Raw genomic sequence first — 19,338 nt, 5'->3', positions numbered from 1 at the left:
TTTATTTTCGTTGTTTTTCATACTAAAATAAGCATCTTGATCACCAAAATAGTTAAAAATAAATATTCTGGCTATATATAAAAGAGCAACGGCTAGAATTTGGTTTGTCTCATTTATATTTTATTTATATTTATTTGATAGGAGAAGAGGTAACAATCCTGAGAGGTTCTTCATATCTCTTCTTAGATTGGGTCAAAATTGACCTGGAATGGCTCTTGGGAAGGAAATGCAAACGATTTATAGCCATTCTGTCCAGCTCAACCTTTGTTGCAATAATGCTGGACCACTAATAATTAAAAGTGGCATCCCTTAGTTTGCTTTCAGGTCTTGTAGAGAGGAACGGAAGTGGACTTCAAGCTGATTGTTTTGGATTGTACCTAGAACATACAGCACATACAGCTGGGCAGCTTATCCAGTATCCTTAGCTGTGGTCTCTGGCTGGTTGTTGGTGGTGTCGTTGTCCAAATTCTGTTGCTGGGGGGCAGTGTTGCAGAGAGTCCCTTTGCTCAGAAACTTGCTGCACTCAACCTGGTGAGAGACAACAGATTGGGAGCTGCAGTGTAGGAAGGGGAGGAAGTGAAGGTTTTATTTCTTTATTTTCTTTCTTTCTTGGCAAACAGTCTCATGACCCTGATCATAAGCAGTGGGGAAAACCAGAGATTTAGTGTGGATCAGACTGAGTAGAAATAGAGTTGCCACCTTTCCAAGAGGCACTGGGATGTAGCAACATAGAAAACCAGTGATTGGGTTTGAGTTTTTTATTTGTTTTGTTTTGTTCTGTTTTCTTTTTTAATTAATTCATTTATACCAAAATTAATTACAAAGAAGATTGGCGGATATACTCAGGTTATATAGAAATGATAAACAGAGGCTCCTGTAAATAACGGGATCAGAAACAGATGAAATACAAGAAGTATGATCCTGTTACTAGAGATACATTTAATATATTTGGGAAAGAACATTCTAGTTTTCTCAAGTTTGCATTGTAAGAAATCTTTAGGCTTTAGCATGCTATCTTTATTCCACAGGTAGCCTCCCAAATGCCATTTAGTCAGAGGTTAGGAAAATAAACTTTCAAGCTAACATTTTTGCATTTCATAATTTAGGAAATTAGATGAAAATGGAGCCCTACTTTTTTGTGGTGTGAGGGATTTCTGTCTTGAATCTCCAATGGCTGATTCTCCTCTTCATCTGTCCCATAGTCATTCTATGATAAAGGGAAAAAAATAAAATTTTGGGATGAGGATCAGCTACAGAATATGATCCCTCTTGGTCCTTGGATCTGAGCTGTTCCTGAATCAACTTTTATTAGGGTTCAGCTGATAAATTTCTGAAAATATCCCAACCATAGAAGCCTCACTTTATTCAGAGTAACAGCTTCCTGAAAATTCATTCAAGACAATTTATTTACACAATTATTTTTTTCATTGATCTTATTACAGAATAAATGCTGAGGAACACCAAATCTATTCTCATGTAATCGCAATGACTATTTTATCCCCAAAAATACAGTAAATATTCTTTATATGTGATGTAAAACAAAAAGCAGACCCCAGTCTGTTCTTGATTTACGGCTTGTTGTATGAACTCAGTTAATCATCACTTATTAAAGGAATCATAGTTAAACTGTGTTTCCATTTAGTTCCTATTTCTAGTTTTGCCTGTGTCCATAATCCTTTCTTATGATAAAACTATGTCAGTTCTCATCATGGATCCCTACTGCTGAGAACATGAGACGGAGGCTTCTTTGAGTAACAAGGAGCACCTTTGACTAATGTTTCTAGTTCTTTTGAAAAAGTGAAAGTTAGAATATTCTGGACATGTGATGAAAAATACGGGATATTTCATTAATCCTCCAGGGAAAAATTGAAGGCAAACGAGGTCCAGGCAGAAGAAGAGGAGGTCCAGGAAGCCAAGAAGATCATGGCTTCCAAATCTAAGAGACTGGTTTGGACAAAACTCAACAGCATTTTTTCGTGCTGTTGATAAAAATAGGATCGCCAACACAATCGCCAATGTCTGATAACGGATATGGCACAAGAAGAAGTTCTTTTGAAGTAAGGAAGTAAGAATGTGGATTACACTGGCCAGAGATAGAAATTGCCCAGAAAGCTGAATTTAATAACCTGAAAACTCATTATACTATGGCAAACACATCCCTTATAATAAGGTCATGCTAAGAATATTATAGGGTGATATGAATTGTTACATGGTACATATAAAGTTACTAAGCCTGCTTTCCAAATGCTTGATGACTCAAATGATGCTAGCCAATTGAAGAACACATTCCAAATCCAATACGTTTGTGTATCTAAAGTGATTTCCCCCCCTCTTTAAGGGGTTTCTCACCTTGTATTCATGGGAGATCTCGCTTTTACTTATGCATAAATAATCTACCTTTCTATCTTGGATTGGTGAAGGGCACACTGGGCTAAGAACCTCACTGTTGTTCATGTTTAACTGTACTTAATATTTTCCCCATTGGTTAGAGAAATTCTTTTTAAAATTTCTCATTATTTATGTTAACAAGGCACAATGTGTATTTAAAAGGTGATTCACATCCATCAAGCATTCTTCCAATTTGCGTATAGCCTTCTCAAACCTGTTGGCCTTTGATCTCATGCTCCAAATAGGAACCTGCAAAGCTCACCCTGGAGAACACTTGGTAGGACAGATCACCTCTCCTTTCTACTAACCTCCATTGATGAGAAAGCCATAGTACAGGTAGTCTTAGACTTACAACTATTTTAAAAAAAATCTGATTGCCACTATATATTTCCAATAAAGTGCTTTTCTTATTTTAATAGCTTAAATAAATGGCCATTCAAAGTTACATTAGCAATGAAAAAAAATGACCTTCTTGCATTTATGACCAGGCATTGCAGCATCCATATGATCATTTAATCAAAATTTGGGTGCTTGGCATCTGGTATATATTTCTCATTGTTGCGGCATCTAGGGGTTATGTGATCATCATTTGTGACCTTCCCAGCCAGCTTCCAACAAGCAGAGTCAACAGGGTAGCTGGATTTGCTTAATAACCATGGCAAAAGAGGTGGCAAAATCAGGTGTGATTCACTTAACAACTGCCTTGATTAGCAATGGAAATTCTGGTCCCAATTATGGTTGTAAGTCAAGGACTGTCTAATTTCCTCCACAAATCTGATGTATACTTCAAATACAATCAAGTTTTGACTATCTCTCCAGCTGGTTTGAACTGCTCATGTTATAGCATGCCTAATGTCTTTCTTGCACATATAATTAATACTCTCAGATGTTGATGGTTTACAAAGGAGATGGAACTTCGCTCTCTATCTTAGAGTTTATTCAGGGGTATCCAACCTTGGCAACTTTGTGAGCTTCAACTCCCAGAATTCCCCAAACCAACATGCTGGCTTGAGAATTCTGGGAGTTGAAGTCCACAGGTCTTAAAGTTGCCAAGGTTGGACACTGGTCATCTGATTGGTTCTATTGGCTCCACTTGCAATCAAACCCTACTCTTCAGTTACTACAAAATGAAACTTGGACTGCAGAAGTTTTCAAGTCTGCATGGATGTGTTTTACTTACCGCTTTGCTGACACAACAGGGTCTAAAGAACTGGAGATCAGGAAACCTTCTCTGAAGACCATCATCTGTAATATCTGGTCTGGGAAAAGAAGATTGAACCAGGCTGGAAATGGTAGGCCAGAGATTTGTCTCCATAAGCAACCCTGATCCCCAGCTCCTTCCACAAAGTCACTTACTGGCAGCTGCATTCAGAAGCTGGTCTAGGTTCCCGTCCCACGTTAAATCCCGGCTTGCATTTGAGAACGGGGTGTAGGAGGGCTGGGAGGCAAGAAGAGAGATGCATTTAGAACAGTGTTGCTCAATCTTGGCCACTTTAAGATGAACAGACTTCAAATCCCAGAATTTCCCAGTCACTAAGGCTGCCTGGGGAATTCTGGGAGTTGAGTCTGTTCACCTTAAAGTTGCCAAAGTTGAGAAACCTTGGTTTAGAAGGACCTGAATTTCTTGAGAATGAGTGGGGGCTATTAAGTAGTAGATAGAGAGTAGAGTGGTACTACTCCAGAGTAAGAGGAAGTAGCAATGGTGAACAACTGCTTACCATTTTCTGTCCGTCGGATGATAGTGCAAAATTCAGAGTATGGCATGGGGGGCTGTGAGAGTATCTGGAAGAGTCCCTGAAAATCAGGGGGGCTCAAGAATCCCAAAAGTCGCTCAGCTAGACCCCTTGCTGCCATGTAGCTCAGACGGGCTTGGGTCAGTGCGTGCTCTGCATGGAAACAAGCTAGCTGAAAAAAAGTGGGGAGACAGATCAGTTTGGAGCCCTATGATTTTCTATGGAAGACTATTCCTATATATAGGGAGTCCTTGACTCGCAATAATTCATTTAGTTACCATTTAATGTTAAAATGGCACTGAAAAAAGTAACTTATGACCATTTTTCACACTTATGACCATTGTAGCATCTCCATGATCACGTGATTTACATTCGGATGCTTGAGAACAGACTCATATTTATGACGGTTGCAGTGTCCCAGGGGACACCTGAGCTCTTTCTGCAACCTTCTGATAAGCAAAGTCAAAAGGGAAACCAGATTTACTTAACAACTGTGTTACTAGTTTAACAGCTGCAGTGATTCACTTAACAAACATGGCAAGGAAAGTTGTAAAGTGGGACAAAACTCACTTAACAAATTTCTCACTTAACAGCAAAAATTTTGGGGTTCAGTTGTGGTCGTAAGTCGAGGACTACCTGTATATACAGGTGGTCCTCGATTTACAACATTTGTTTCATGACTGAAGTTACAACAGCACAAAAAAAGTGACTTATTTTTCACATGACCATTGTAGCATTTCCATGGTCACATGATCATAATTTGGATGCTTGGCAACTAGTTTATATTTGTGATGGTTGCAGAGTCCTGGGGTCATGTGATCACTTTCTGTCAAGCCAACTCAATGGGGAAGCCAGATTCACTTAACAACCATGCTATTAACTTAAATGCAGCGATTCATTTAACAACTGTGGCAAGACAGATCGTAAAATGGGGTGAAACTCACTTAACAACCATCTCATTTACCAACAGAAATTTAGGCTCAATTGTGGTCGTAAGTCGAGGACTCCCTGAAATTGGATTATTGTTAACCCTTTCACCTTTGCACTTTCACTCATACTGCTTTTCACATATGGACATTTATATAGGTAGTCCTTGACTTATGACTGTAATAGAGCCTGCCCATCAAGGTTGTAAATCACGATGGTAATAAAACAAGTCAGTCACGTGACTGACTCAATTTTCTGCAGCAGTTTTTAAGCAAAACACTAAGGTTGTTAAGCGAACCAGTAATTTGCTATGACCATTGTAAAACCAGTCATGGGACCCTGGGCCTCTGCAAAGGATTATAAATGTGGCTGCGTTGCCAAGCAACCAAAGTTTGGTCATGTGACTGAAGGAGTGCGGTGACTGTCGGAGCTTCAGTTCCATGTCGCAAATAGCCACAAGGGAGGTTCATCGTGACTTTGAATGGTTGCTAAGCAACTGGTCATAAGTCGAGGACTCGCCTATATTCCAGTCTCTTATGCTGCACAGAATTATTTTCTCATTTCAGTATTACTGTTTTTATGAATAGGTTTCAGGGATAGAAGGATTGGACAGCTTTGGCTTATGATTAAATGACTTTTATTCCTTTTGCACAGTGTCTCAAGGTCATGTGATCCCCTTTTGAGACCTTCTGACAAACAGAGTCAATGGGGAAGCCAGATTCACTTAACAACCGGGTTACTCACTTATCAACTGCAGTGATTCGCTTAACAAATGTGATGAGAAAGTTGCAAATTGGGACAAAACTCACTTAACAAATGTCTCAACAACAGAAACTTTGGGCTCAATTGCGGTCATAAGTCGAATACTATCCCTAAACCGTTATGGTTTTAAACTTTATTTATGATGGGCCATGACTAAAAAAAACTTTGAATAGTTCCTCATTAAAGGTAGTCCTCGATTTACAACAGTTTGCTTAGTGACCGTTGAAAGTTACATCATCACTGAAAAAAGTGGCTTATGACCATTTTTCACACTTATGACCATTGCAGCATTCCCATAGTCGTGTGATTTACATTTGGATGCTTGACAACTAACTCACATTTATGATGGTTGCAGTGTCTTGGGTTCACATGATCATGTTTTTGAAACCTTCTAACAAGCAAAGACAATGGGGAAGCCAGATTCGCTTAACAACCGTATTACTAATTTAACAACTGTAGTGATCCACTTAACAAATGTGACAAGAAAAGTCGTAAAATGGGGCAAAACTCATTGAACAAATTTCTCACTTAACCACATAAATTTTGGGTTCAATTGTGGTCCTAAGTCAAGGACTACCTGTACAAGAGAGAGAATTTCTCACTTCCACAGACTCCCTCTTTAGGGCTGGGCTGAAAAGTCAACCGGAAGTACCTGGGCAGATTTCTGGGCTTCTACAGAGACTTGGACCATTTGGGCAGTGCCAGCCACGGTGTTGACGAGCAGCTCAGCCATGGTTTCGGAGATTCTGGGGGCAAAACCTCCCGGAAGACTTTTATCAGACTGAGGAGGACTGTTAATCTCCAAATCGGAGCTCTTTTCCATTTTGGATCTTTAAAAAAAAGGATTTGGGGGGGGGGATTGAGGAGGGGAGAAGAGAAATAAAGAGATGTATCTTGAAGGTTAGATGAAAGCTTAATGGAGGCTGAAAGGGAGAACTTTTCTTCTCCAGGGCTGTCAAAGGAGAACTTTTGAGACGAAAATAAGGCCTGTCAGCAGAATGAATGAATCAGCCATACCTATTATAGCAATAGCACTTAGACTTATATACTGCTTCACAGCCCTCTCTAAGCCATTTACAGAGTCAGCCTATTGCCCCCAACAACCTGGCTCCTCATTTTACCCACCTCGGAAGGATGGAAAGCTGAATCAATCTGGAGTCAGTGAGGGTTGAACTGCTGCCAGTTGGCAGAATTAGCCTGCAATACTGCATTCTAACCACTGAAACCACCATGGCTCTTATAATGTTCTACTGTTGAGGCACTCCCTTTGAAAAAGCCTCTGTTCCTCCCTAACACCATTTAGTCTGAAGTCTAAAGAGACTGAAACTGGGTTTAGCTATTGTTACAGTTCTCCCCAATAGCATTGCTGCAAAGAACCAGCATCAGGATTTCTGTACTCTCCTGCATCAAACTTACAGTATTTTTCAGAGGATAAGACGCACCTTTTTACCCCCCAAAAGGGGGTGAAAATTTAGGTGCATCTTATACACTGAATGTAGCCCTGCCCACCCACTGGCCCCCACCCTTTGTCCTGTGCCTTGCAGCAGTTACCTCCTTGCAAGCAAACAGCAAGAAAAAAACAGCTCCTTTCAGCTTCAGCATAGGCTAATTAGCACAAGTTGATTAGATCGGCCTCCCGACATTCAGCTGATTTGCTCTCAGCTGTTTTGCACAAGGCTCTGCTGCTTGCTGCAAAGAGCTAAATTGCTGGAGAAGATTTTTTTTCCTTGTGCTAATCAAGTTACGCTGAAAACGAAACTGAAAGTAAAGCAGGCTGTTTGCTGTAGCGAGGCAAAATTAGGCAGAGGCAGAGGGAGATTTCTTTTTCTTCTTTTTCCTCACCAAAAAAGGTAGGTACAAACAATGGGAAATTTAGGGCAAAAGAGGAGAGTTCAAGATTTTAAACACACACAAAAAAAAAAAGGAGAAAGAAAAAGGCAAAAATAAAAATGGGAAGGGAGAAAAAGAAATGAAAGAGAAAAATGTTATACATATTTAGAACTGAAATATGAATAGTAGTAAGAAATAAATGGGAAATCATGATTGTAAAAATGAAATGAATAATAATTGGAATATTTGTCTTTGTATTTTTGAAATCTAGACAATGATAAGTTTTTCAGCTGCGCGAGCTGTTGTGGGTGCACCCAGATACACCCACATTACACTAATTCTCCGCGTGCTGCACTGGCTCCCTATTGGTCTCTAGGCACAATTCAAGGTGTTGATTATTACCTTTAAAGCCCTACATGGGTCAGGGCCAGGCTATCTTCAAGACCTCCTTCTACCGCATAACTCCCAGCGACTAGTAAGATCCCACGGAGTTGGTCTCCTCTGGGTCCCGTCAGCTAAACAATGCCGGCTGGTGGGCCCGCAGGGGAGGGCCTTCTCTGTGGCTGCCCCAGCTCTCTGGAACCAGTTACCTCCTGAGATCCAGACTACCCCCACCCTATTGGCCATCCGGAAAGCGGTGAAGACCTGGCTTTTCCAGCAGGCCTGGGGCCGTTGATCTCGCTGTTACAATCTTGCGAGATCCGGCCATGAATGGTGTGCATGGGCTTTTAATGTTTTTAAAATGTTTTAAAAATGTTTTTTAATAATTTTTCTATGTTCATTGTTCACATTATTTTTGCTGTAAGCCGCCGAGAGTCCCTCGAGAGTTGGGCGGCATAGAAATGTGATAAATTAAATTAAATTAAATTACATTTTTAATTTTTTTTTAGAAATATGAATAAATATAAACTGTAACAATTGAAATACCTTTAATGGTATATGGTGGTGAAAGTAAAAAAGGACTAAATTGTAGCTTGGATAGCAGCTAGAACATTTTTAAATTTAATTAGGGAAATTGTAATGATTGAAATATTTTTAATTATATATTGTGATGAAAGTAGAAATGATTAAGTTGTGATTTGGAGGATTATATGGGCAAAACTTTGTGGGTTATTGGGAGATTTTAAGATGTGAAAATGAGTAACATAAGAGGGGAAATTGTTTAGTTTATTATTATTGATAAATATAATTAATTGATTTGTAAGAAATTGAATTGCATGGAAATAATTGGAATATTCATGTTCATGTTGATTAATATACAAAAAAGATAGTTATATAACTAATTGATTTATATTAAAATGTTGAATTTGTATTAAACAATGTAATATTACTAACCAATGTGAGGATGGATATAAAAATAGATGACAATGGGAAGGGGTATAATATAGAATAGAAGGGAAAATTTGAATTTGATTAAGATTAGAGATGAGGATGAAGGGTAATATTGTTTTTTTTAAAAAAAATAGATGAGGAATAAATATGGCAAAAAGGAAATATAGAAATTGTAAATTTAATTGAAATGACTAAGCACTGTTTAAATTTGTGAACCAGCCAAATACTCTGTTCAAAGAAAATACATTGTATGTTTGTATGTGTGTTTGTCTAATAAATTAAAAAAAACCTTTAAAAAAAACCCCAAAAAAGGTATGTGCGTCTTATACTCCGGTGCGTCTTATACTCCAAAAAATACGGTATATCCTGCATTAAGGAGCAGCTGTTTGGCCATAGAAATTGAGTCATGCAACAAAACATCAGCAGGAATCATTTGACTTTGCTCCTTGCAACTGAATGGAGATGCTATAGGCCTCTGAGCATCAACCAAGGGCCTCCAAAATTAGGTTTCTCCCTCATCTTTTAATAGTGAAGGGACCAAGGAGATCCTGGCCAGTTCATTCTATGGAAGGAATAAGGTTGAATTTTGCTAAGAGCTCTAGTACTGGCGCTAAACCCAACTCTGTTTTTGTCAACTTGAAAAATGATTTTTGATTAGTTTTTTTAAAAACTAGGTATTTCATAGCTTTTGAAATGTAGCTATCTAATCTTTGCATGTGTTTCCATTTCTTGCTGACTGAAATTTTATTTGTTGTTTGCTTTTTGTCCCTCTGCCCTACCCCCAATATTTTAAAATATTGCCAGCTATTTTTCAAAGTGAGAAGAAAAATTGATTATCTTCGGCACTGTCCTTACCCAGAAAGAAATGAAGTACTGTAAAATTAGTTTCTGAATCTTCCGGGTTTACTTCTAAAACAAGTTCCTAGTCCTCATGGCAGCAGAGAACTTTGAGATGCCCAGACAATGGAGCCAGGAAGTTAGTAAAACCTGATATACATACATGCTATTATTACTGTGAGAATTTTATCTTGGACTCTTGATCACACTGTATTCTATTCTCCTGCTTTCAATCTATTTTGTTTAATTTTATGATTTCTGTATCGCTAGCCACCCAGAGTAATTTTGTTGAAATGAGTGGCCCTACAATTTCTTGAAACAAATAAATGGAAAAGCAATCCTATAGAAAATTTAGAAATTGGGGTCAGAAAGCTCGATATGTTTACTAAAAAATAATTAAAAATCAATCACTTGCGCTCACTTTTAGACAATTATTTGTTCCATGGAAGAAGAAAATAATTATTTGCAGATTGCATAAGTAACATTACATTGTAAATGGATGCTTGCTTCTGTAGTGCTTTTAGATAAAAGGAAAGTGGGTGAATGAGGGTAACTGGTGAGGGTGAAAGGACTTCTTAGGGGCTTCTGTAAAATATAGCCAAAAAAAAAAAAAAAAGTTAACATGGCAACATGGTGAGGCCAGCTCCCATCTATTTTTTAAAACATGCCTTGCATACTTTGACCACACCTCTGGCTGCTACACAAAGATATTTGAACCACTACCAGAAAATAGAAAAAGCTGGCTGTACTCTGTGCTTCGTTTACCTTTTGGAAATCTTGCAGCTTGGATCCCGATCTGAGGATTAATTGGAGTTATGATTTTCTGCTGTCTAGGAGGGGAAGATAGCTGCTAAATCCTCCTTTATCCTGAAGTGACATGCACATCACCACCATGCACACACAAAGTCTGCATGCCGTACCTGAAATTCAGATTCCCAAATCTGATTACAGACACCAATTGAACCTGTTGTCCCGCAATATTATGACAAAGATACAGCAGTTTCAAACATCTGGTATTTTTCTCAAGGGCCCAATGGAACAGAAAGTCAGGACTTTGGCCGTGCCCAGATGCTTGGCTGCAAAGGGAGGATCAAGAATCTGTGTTTGGGAAACGTGTGAAGTCACCTATCTTGGATGTAGACACAAGCCCTCTTTCCCACTCAAACACAAACCATCAGCCCTTTCCTCCTCAGGTGCCCCAGTGTGGGAGGTGGAATGAAACCAAGCTGTGTCTCCTGTTGCTCGCCAAACTGCCGGGATGCTGTTACCATGGGAATGCTTCCAGAATCCAGTTGCTAGGTGACGGAATTCCTTATAAAGCAAGAGGACCAAACTTTTGCAAACTGCCACACAGGACAGATTTGCAGAGACTCAGCAGTTCCATGATGCTGGCTGTGAGTCAGAAAATGTACTTTAGAAAGGAAAGGAACAAGCTCATGCTTTGAAGGTAGGACAGAAACCTGTTAGGGCTAAGAACCGTACAAGGAAGGGCAGTTGAAATGTGCTGCCGTTAGATTTCTGAATACCAATAGTAGAGAATATTCATCGTTCAGGGATGAACCGTGGGTCCCTTGGAGCTCTCTGAGTTTGGGTCTTTTTTTGCAAACGTTTCATCACCCAGCTAGGTAACATAATCAGTGCTAGAAGCAAACCCATTCCCTTCTAGCATTCCTGATGTTATCTAATTGGGTGGTGAAAGGTCTACAAGAAGACAGCTAAGCTCAGAGAGCACCAAGCAACCCACAGATATCTTGAGTTTTAGCATCTTGGCATGAAGAAACTTGCTTTAACCCTGGAGTTCTTCACCCCTCCCCAAGAAAAAAGACAAGACACTCTTCTTTTTTTAAATATTCAACATTTTTATTAAAAGATTTCTCACCCTGCCCAAAGCCTCTCCCATTGGTAGCCTTCTAGAGAGCAACCAATTCCACCTTTGTGTTTTCCTTCCACGTTTGCTCTCCTATGTAAGATTCAAGCTTCCCCACCCCTCCCCGTTCTTTTTTTTTTAAAAAGTGTTTTATTTTCTAATACATTCCATAGGACACATATGTCTAAGTTTCCCCGCAACATTTTTCTTCATATATAAAAAAAGACATACATACACACACTCACATTATTTTTTAATCACCCACACAGAGGGAGACAGGAAAAGAAAAGGGGGTGAGCGGGGCAGCACAAACAAACAAAAAAAAACAAAAACAAAAACAAAAAAAACCAGGAAGAGGAAAACTGTACATGGGGAAAGTTATGGCACCAAAAACAGAAAAAAAAAGATTATTTTTTTTAGAAACATAAGGATTATTATAATACATCAAGCCCCTCCAGCCGTATCCCTCCCTGTAACCCCATTTCTCAGTCCCAGGCAGGCAGGAGAAAGAAATCACTAAATGAACATCTTCATTTAGTCATCAAAGATCCCCTCCTTCTCCTCCTCCTCTTCCCTCCCACCCTCCCCTCTTAAACAAAGGGGGCCTGATTCAAGTAGAAAATGGACTTGCCAAATCTGGGAGAGGGCTCTGGGAAAAATCCACCAGACAAGTTGGCAGTGGAGGCAAACTTTGGGCCCGAGGATTGTGTTGGGGGAAGGAGCACTGTGGAGATTTGGAGGGAAAAAAAAGAGGTGGGGGATTTGAGAATTGTTACATTTGGTTAGAAGGAGAGAGGGGAGATGTGCTTTGGCTGCCTTGCACTGGGGGTGGGTGGGCAAAATTTCAGGTTCTTGTGCAAGAACAGCAAAACCTCACGAGTGTGACTCTTTTTAAGAGGAGGAAGACGGACTCTTTGGCCCTTCCAAGAATCTTCTAGTCTGCCGTCACAGATTTGGGCTCTTCTACTCATTTTGCACATGGGATACCTTGCAATACCGTCCAACTGCTCTGAATGGTTTTTAGAAGCCCACATTTGAATGAGACAAACATCTTCCCTGTTTATTAGGACAAGTGTCTCTTTCTAGGGTGCCAGCATTATTTCTCTTCCACTCCCCATTTCATAAGGTTGAGAAACTTGAAAAAGTGGTTTTCTGCGAAGTGGGCAGTTTTTCTCCTCCTGCACCTAGCTAATCTGAGCCTTATTTACATAAACAGCAGATGGGGAGCTGGTGAAATCCTCACTTCTGCTCACTTTAATAACTGGTCAGTGTCTACCTAGTTTAGATGCCTCCCCCCCAATAGTGAAAATAATTGTAAAGCATACAAAACTAGTGTCTCAGAAATTCTACCTCAGATGCCATCTGACATCTATTTTTCCAATGAGCATTTTAATTTCCTCAGAATTCTCCCATTTGCAATTTAAAAGAGGAGAATTCACAATCACATCTGCTGTCACCGCATAGGATCCTGGCATTCTTCTCCAATGGATTAACTGCTAGAAGAAAAGGACTATCTCCTGGGGCAGACACTAATATCGCCCACCGTACAACTATTGTTTAAAATTCAAATGCTTCAGTGTTGTGAATGAACATGACCCCCACGCTTCATTTTGCAAGAACTGCAAAAACCTTCTTCCTACAAAAGTCTTGCCAATCCTGATGCCCCCTAGAGAGGTTGAGCTAGAATTCCCTTTAGCCGTCCTGGCTGGGGGTGATGGAAGTTGCAGTCCAACTTATCTGGGGAACATCAGGTTGATGAAGACTGTTACGGTTTCTAGACTTCAGTGGGGAAGGGGACAGGAAGAGAGAATGAATCCCAAGTGACCCTCACTGCCAGATTAACTTGCTCTCATGAAAGAAACTGGGTTTTAGATCTCTAATTCATGTCAAATGCACACCCTTTCACAATATTAATTTCAGACTTTCTTTTGGATGGAGCACCAAGGAAGTTCAGGCAAATCCGCCAAATAAGATAGATACACGATTTTGAAAACCTTTCGATCGGCTGATGGGACCACTTCTGTCTCATCCTGATTGTTCTCAGGTTAATTAATCTGCCTGCCTTTCAGAGGAAAGGGAGGCCCTGTTCTTTAAGCCCAGAGTAGAGATAGCTGGTCTTCAAAATCATTTATTAAGGTCAAGTGGTCCCTGATCTCAATCTTCCCTGGATAGATAGCCTTGAGGTTTGATCATACTGGGTTATTCTGTAATTTTCAGAACGGATGTATGGCTTGAGAAGGAGAATGTGTAGGAACAGAGGAAGAAATGAGATGACAATGGCACTGTGTACAATCTGAGCCAACCAAGTAAAGTACTTGACTCAGCTGGCTTCCTGAAATCTGCAACCAAATCTCTTGCATGCAAATATGAACCCTGGTCTGCAGAGCTGCAGATTGGAAGAGGCTAACATGAGCAACGGAAGGTGCCAAGACTGTGACAAATGTGGAAAAGACAAAAAGGCTTGAAAATTATAAAGTGGGCAAACTGCATCTAAAGCAACTCGGAGGAGGTAATTTCATATAAAGGTTAGTTGCATAAGCACTAAGCTAAATCTCTTCCAGAGATCTAAATTGTGATCAGGAAACTAAATGTGCTATATGTGCATGTTTGGGAAGAGCTCCAGTCCAAAGCTCCTTGTTGCAAAAATTGTTGGATGCTTCTTCCATAAGAGAGGAGAGTGAGGGAAGAAAGACTATGTTTATAAGCTTAAGGGTTGACCGTTAACAGATGATCCCCAGACTAAGGTGGGCTTAGGGCCACATCTCAAAACAGACATTGGGGTTGTGGATGGAGGGCACTGATTAATATCTACATTCGGATCATGATCGGGATAGAAAGAGTTGACAACCCATTTATTCTCCCCATCATGTGGGACCAGCATGATGCCAAGAGAGTTTCTAGAGCTGGAGTAGGCCCCAGATTGAGAAAGAGAAGGCAATGCAGATTTTAGAGCCCAGAGTAGCCTGTCCTATACATTTCCCTCTCCCGTCCTTGGGCTAGAGTATGTTAAGGAAGGTACACAGAAAGCAGATTAAATTCTGTCATCTCCTCCTGTCTGTGAATTTGGGCAGGAACAAAAGCCAGTGTCTGCGCCCAGGATGCAAAGTTCTTCACTGTCACTCTGAAAATTTCTAAGCATGCAGATTAGCCCCACCATCAATGCAAATCCAGGATTCTCTCCAGTTCAAAGGCCTGTCCGTTCCTCTCACTAGCCAAGCTGACTTCAAGGAACCTCTGGCCTTGGAGAGGAAGAAGCAGGGTTTCTGGCTGCAGCAGCTCCAATTACACCCACAAACAAGCCACAGTGCACAATTAAAAAATTCTGGATTTGTTGTATTGTGGGAGTGTTTTTCTTTTCTTTTCCCCACCCTCTCTTCTCAAGAGAAGAGATTATTCAGCCACACCCTGAAGAGATAACTTTATCTCCATTGCTGGAACACTATTCTTGGTCTGTCTTCATCTACAGATTGTGGTGACGCTGGGGGAGCAACCGACAGCCGTCAGGGACACAAGAATAGACTGCCAACATCATGTTTGCAGCTTCGATGTCTCTATCCATTTGGTATGGGATAGGAAACCACGATCTGAGGAGGCACCAGCTATGCTCCAGAGGACGAGAATTCAACCTTCCATCTCACAGTCCAACCTTCTCCTGGTGATTGACAACTCAAAGGCTACTGATGATGACCGAGAGCCTTCCACTGTGGTCCAGTTTCACAGCTTCTCCCATTTTTGTTTTTTTAACTTATCGACCCCCGGATAACATGCCCCGCCTCCCTCCCTTTTTCACCAGCCAATCCCCCATTTGCCTCCAGCCAAGTCTCCCTGTTCTCTACCAATCGCTTCACGAGTAGGAAAAATGTGACCCGTTGAGGATGTGAGAAGTGACACTGGCTGAACGGCTGATGCCCTGGTCCGACTGGCCGCCAGAAGCTGTGCGCCGCAGTGGTTGGGGGCTGTTTCTCAGCATGACCACATTGGAACGGCCGCCAGGAGCCGAGGAGGAGGAAGAGGAGGAGGGAGATGAGGAAGGGGGATGAAGCCAGGCTGAAGGGGGCGGGGCAAGCATGGGAGGCTGCCTCCATGCATGAGGAGCACCAGCTGTATTCTGAACCCCGTGGCTCCAATGGGAACCGCTGCGGGGAACCGGGCGGGAGGGCCAGGGCTGAGGAGGGGCCGTGTAGCCTTGGTTGAAGGCTTCAGCTGGAATGCCTGTGAGCGCCATATTGCTGAATCCCAGACGCATACTTTCAGAGTCGAAGGCTTCGATCTCCCGGGCCTGGCGCTCCAAGAGGCTGCGGATGCGATCGGAGCGTTCATTCTGCAAGGCCAACATCTCCTCTTCGATCTGGACAAGGAAAGGGGGAAAAAAATGCATCGTGACTTCAAGTGCAAGAATCCACAAACACACTTGGCTTGGATACCAGAGTAGCATTGAGAAACAGCCCTTTTGTCTCACTTGGTAGCCAACAAAGATACGCCGCAGATAGTCTTCAGTTTACAACTATTCATTTAGTGACCATTACAGCAGATCTGAAAAAAGTGACCGTTTTTCACACTTAATGACCATTGTAGCATCCCCATGGTCATGTGATCAAAATTTGGTCACTTGGCAACTGGCTTGTATTTATGGCAGTTGCACTGTCCTGGGGTAATATAATCACCATTTGTAACCTTCCCAGCTGGCTTCTGACAAAGCTATTGGGAGAAGCGGAGTTCGCTTAATAGCAATAGCAAAAGCACTTAAGACTTATATTCCATGTCATAGTGCTTTAAAGCCCTCTCTAAGCGATTAACAGAGTCAGCATATTGTCCCCAACAATCTGGGTCCTCATTTTACCCACCTTGGAAGGATGGAACCCTAAGTCAACCTTGAGCCTGCTGAGTTTTGAACTGCCAAATTGCAGGCAGCCGGCAGTCAGCAGAAGTAGCCTGCAGTACTGCACTATAACCACTGTGCTCATATGACTACATGATTCACTTAATAACTGCAATGATTCACTTAACAACTGTGGGGAAAAAAGGTCGTAAAATGGGGCAAAACTCACTTAAACCTGCTTTGCTTAGCAACAAAAATTTTGGGCTTGGTTGTTGTAAATCGATAACTACCTGTGCCAAGATTATTAAGAATTGGATTCAGTAACAACCCTCTTTAAGATATACATGAAGTTGGGTGAATTGCTTAAATGAGGAACTGAGACCTAGCACTCAACACATCTGCCCTAAATTAGAGATAACGGAGATTCCTTATCCCCAAAAGAGGCACATGGGATAGGCCTTATTTCATAATCTGTATTCAGATCCTCACGGTTTCAGTCAGATGCCTGCAACTTCATAGCTGAACCTAAAGAACCACGAAAGATAAAGGAGATTGGACGGACTTTTAGCTCAGATTAATTTTTAAAAAAACATTTTAATATAAAAAACCCACTTTAGAACAAAGCAGCCCCATTTGTAATAGATTTTGCAAGTTTCTTAGGAATGCAAATTCCGCAGGAATTGAGGAATTAAAAGTTAAATAATTGCTTTTGTCATGCGAGAGTCTCAGGTGCATCACCTGAGTCTGATCCCATGGGGTACTTTACAAAGACAGGAAGAGCATGCAATTGGAGTGCCCTGAATAATGGTTATTCCCAGCTATTTTTCTATGTTAAAAAAAAGGAATTTAGTGCTTTATGAAAGCACAGTTCAGTATTGTTTTGCTGCCAGAGCTGAAATCGCCTTGCCTAGTAGGGAACAGGAGGTATAGGACTCCTGTTATTCAGAATTGTGGACACCACACAAAAATTGAACTATGAATGCCTCCAATTCATTTAGGAGGAAGAGAAGTTCTAAATCCAGAATAGAAAAAAACTGAAAATGGTTGGGAGTAGAAGGAGAGGAGTAACTTCATCTAAATAGCTGTAGAAGTACAAAGCTAAAACTGAACTGAAGAACAGAAAATAAAAGAAGAAAACCCTAAAATTCCACAGAGTTTTTCTTACTCAAAGCAGTGACACAGGTAGTGCTTGACTTGCAACCATTTGTTTGGAGATTATTTGGAACTCTTGAAAAAAGTCATTCTGACCAGTCCTTGCACACGACTACAGGTACTCCTTGATTTACAACAGTTCATTTAGTGACCTTTTGAAGTTACAACGGCAACTAAAAAAAGTGATTTATGACCATATCACATACAATTATTGCAACATCTCCAGGGTCATGTGATCGACATTTGGATGACAACTGACTCACTTTTATGACCGTTGTAGTGTCCCAGGTTCATGGGATCCCCTTTTTACCACCACCTGACAAGCGAAGTCAATGGGGAAACGGATTCATTTAACGACCGTGTTACTCATTTAATAACTGCAGTGATTCACTTAACAAATGTGATGAAAAAAGTCGTAAAGTGGGGCAAAACTCGATGAACAAATTTCTCACTTAGCTACATAAATCTGGGGCTCAATTGTGGTCATAAGTTGAGGACAGGAGTACTGCAGCATCCCCATGGTCACGTGATCAGAATTTCGGTGCTTAACAACCAGCATCTATTTACGATGGTTGCAGCATCCCAAAGTCACATGATCACCATTTGCAGCCTTCCCAGGTGGCTTCCAACAAGCAAAGTCAATGGTGGGGGAGGGGGGGGGCTTTGCCGGATTCTCTTAACAACTGTGATGTTTTGTTTCATGACCCTGGCAAAAAAAAAAAAAAAAGGTTATAAAAATCACATGTGACATGCTTAATAACTGCCTTGCTTAGCATTGGAAATTCTGGTCTTGATTGGGCTCAAGTGTGGTTGTAAATTGAGGACTACCTGTATACTATTGTTATTCCCTCTTTACTTTCCATGGAAAACAAAGAGGAGGAAGGACTAATGTTATTGAGTGACTGAGTCAGATTAAAAGTTCAGGAGAATCCAATAGCCTTTCTCAAGTGACCAATCAGATCCCTCCAGGAAGCCAATTAATGAAACATCATTGATATGATGCCATCAGAACGTTGTTAAACCTTCTCCTTCGTGAATTCCCACTGAAGAAACCATCCTCACACCCAACAGGAGCAAACTTCATAAAACACCTTTTCCCCCGTATTAGTCTTCAACACCCTGATAGTTGGCCACTGCCAGAAACCTGGAGCTACCATCCTATGCAGAAGGGCATAGGATGTTGACTTGCTCCTGATTAAACAGAATGTTTTCTACTTCTTTTATTAAATTTAGAAGCTGCTCAACTCCAAATGACCATGAATAGATGACACCTTAAAAAGCAAAGAAATTAGTGCTTAGTCACAAAAAGAAGCAGCAAAGAACAATAAAGAGAGATTGTGCACTTCCAGAAAAAAAAAAGTGGTTTGCGTTCTTGATTGATTTTTGCACATACTTTAGAGAAAACTGATCAAGCCCACACTTCCCCAACTTTTCAAAAGGAATTATCTGTACACTATGATCAATAGGAACACCATTCAACCACTGAGATTTTTCTGTTCCAGAATGTAGTTCAAGGAGAACACTATCCACAAAGCCCAGAACAGCTCACCCCAAACTATAGCCTGGAAAGTGCAATTATTTACACTACAGTAATTAAGAGTTGCTGATTCAGACAGGGCCTCTCAAGTGATTATGGATTACCAATAGATAACTTTTTGCCGGAGGCACAGCCTGATGTCAGAATTCTTTTC

General features: G+C 40.8%; 2 protein-coding genes across 6 annotated transcripts in view; both read right to left on the bottom strand.

Moving 5' to 3' along the window:
- Positions 1 to 98: 98 nt before the first annotated feature.
- Positions 99 to 11,093, bottom strand: LOC117666761 (uncharacterized). 2 transcript variants are annotated; one of them, XM_034419671.3, is made up of 7 exons: positions 10,575 to 11,093; positions 6,463 to 6,640; positions 4,107 to 4,293; positions 3,745 to 3,826; positions 3,569 to 3,647; positions 1,133 to 1,207; positions 99 to 528 (listed from the first exon to the last, which is right to left on the bottom strand). In XM_034419671.3, the coding sequence occupies exons 2-7, from the start codon at positions 6,631 to 6,633 to the stop codon at positions 409 to 411; spliced, it is 714 nt and encodes a 237-aa protein (XP_034275562.1). In that variant the 5' UTR covers positions 6,634 to 6,640; positions 10,575 to 11,093; the 3' UTR covers positions 99 to 408. The 2 variants fall into 2 exon arrangements, with proteins under 2 accessions (XP_034275562.1, XP_034275564.1); XM_034419673.3 differs by having other exon boundaries at positions 10,730 to 11,081.
- Positions 11,094 to 11,647: 554 nt separating this feature from the next.
- TAOK2 (TAO kinase 2) overlaps positions 11,648 to 19,338 on the bottom strand; it is a 45,624-nt gene continuing 37,933 nt past the window's right edge. For 3 of the 4 annotated variants that reach the window (XM_087893870.1, XM_034419677.3, XM_087893871.1), the window contains exon 20: positions 11,648 to 16,024. In XM_087893870.1, the coding sequence (XP_087749996.1) occupies positions 15,521 to 16,024 (504 nt within the window). In that variant the 3' untranslated portion in view covers positions 11,648 to 15,520. Of the gene's footprint in view, positions 16,025 to 17,772; positions 18,354 to 19,338 lie in introns of those variants that run through there. The other variant, XM_087893872.1, reaches the window with a different exon arrangement.

Source organism: Pantherophis guttatus, chromosome 4 (assembly GCF_059756535.1).
Source record: "Pantherophis guttatus breed Tessera chromosome 4, ASM5975653v1, whole genome shotgun sequence".
Classification (NCBI taxonomy): Eukaryota; Metazoa; Chordata; class Lepidosauria; order Squamata; family Colubridae; genus Pantherophis; species Pantherophis guttatus.
The sequence above is the reverse complement of the archived record's forward strand: the minus strand, read 5'-3'. Positions and strand labels throughout refer to the sequence as shown.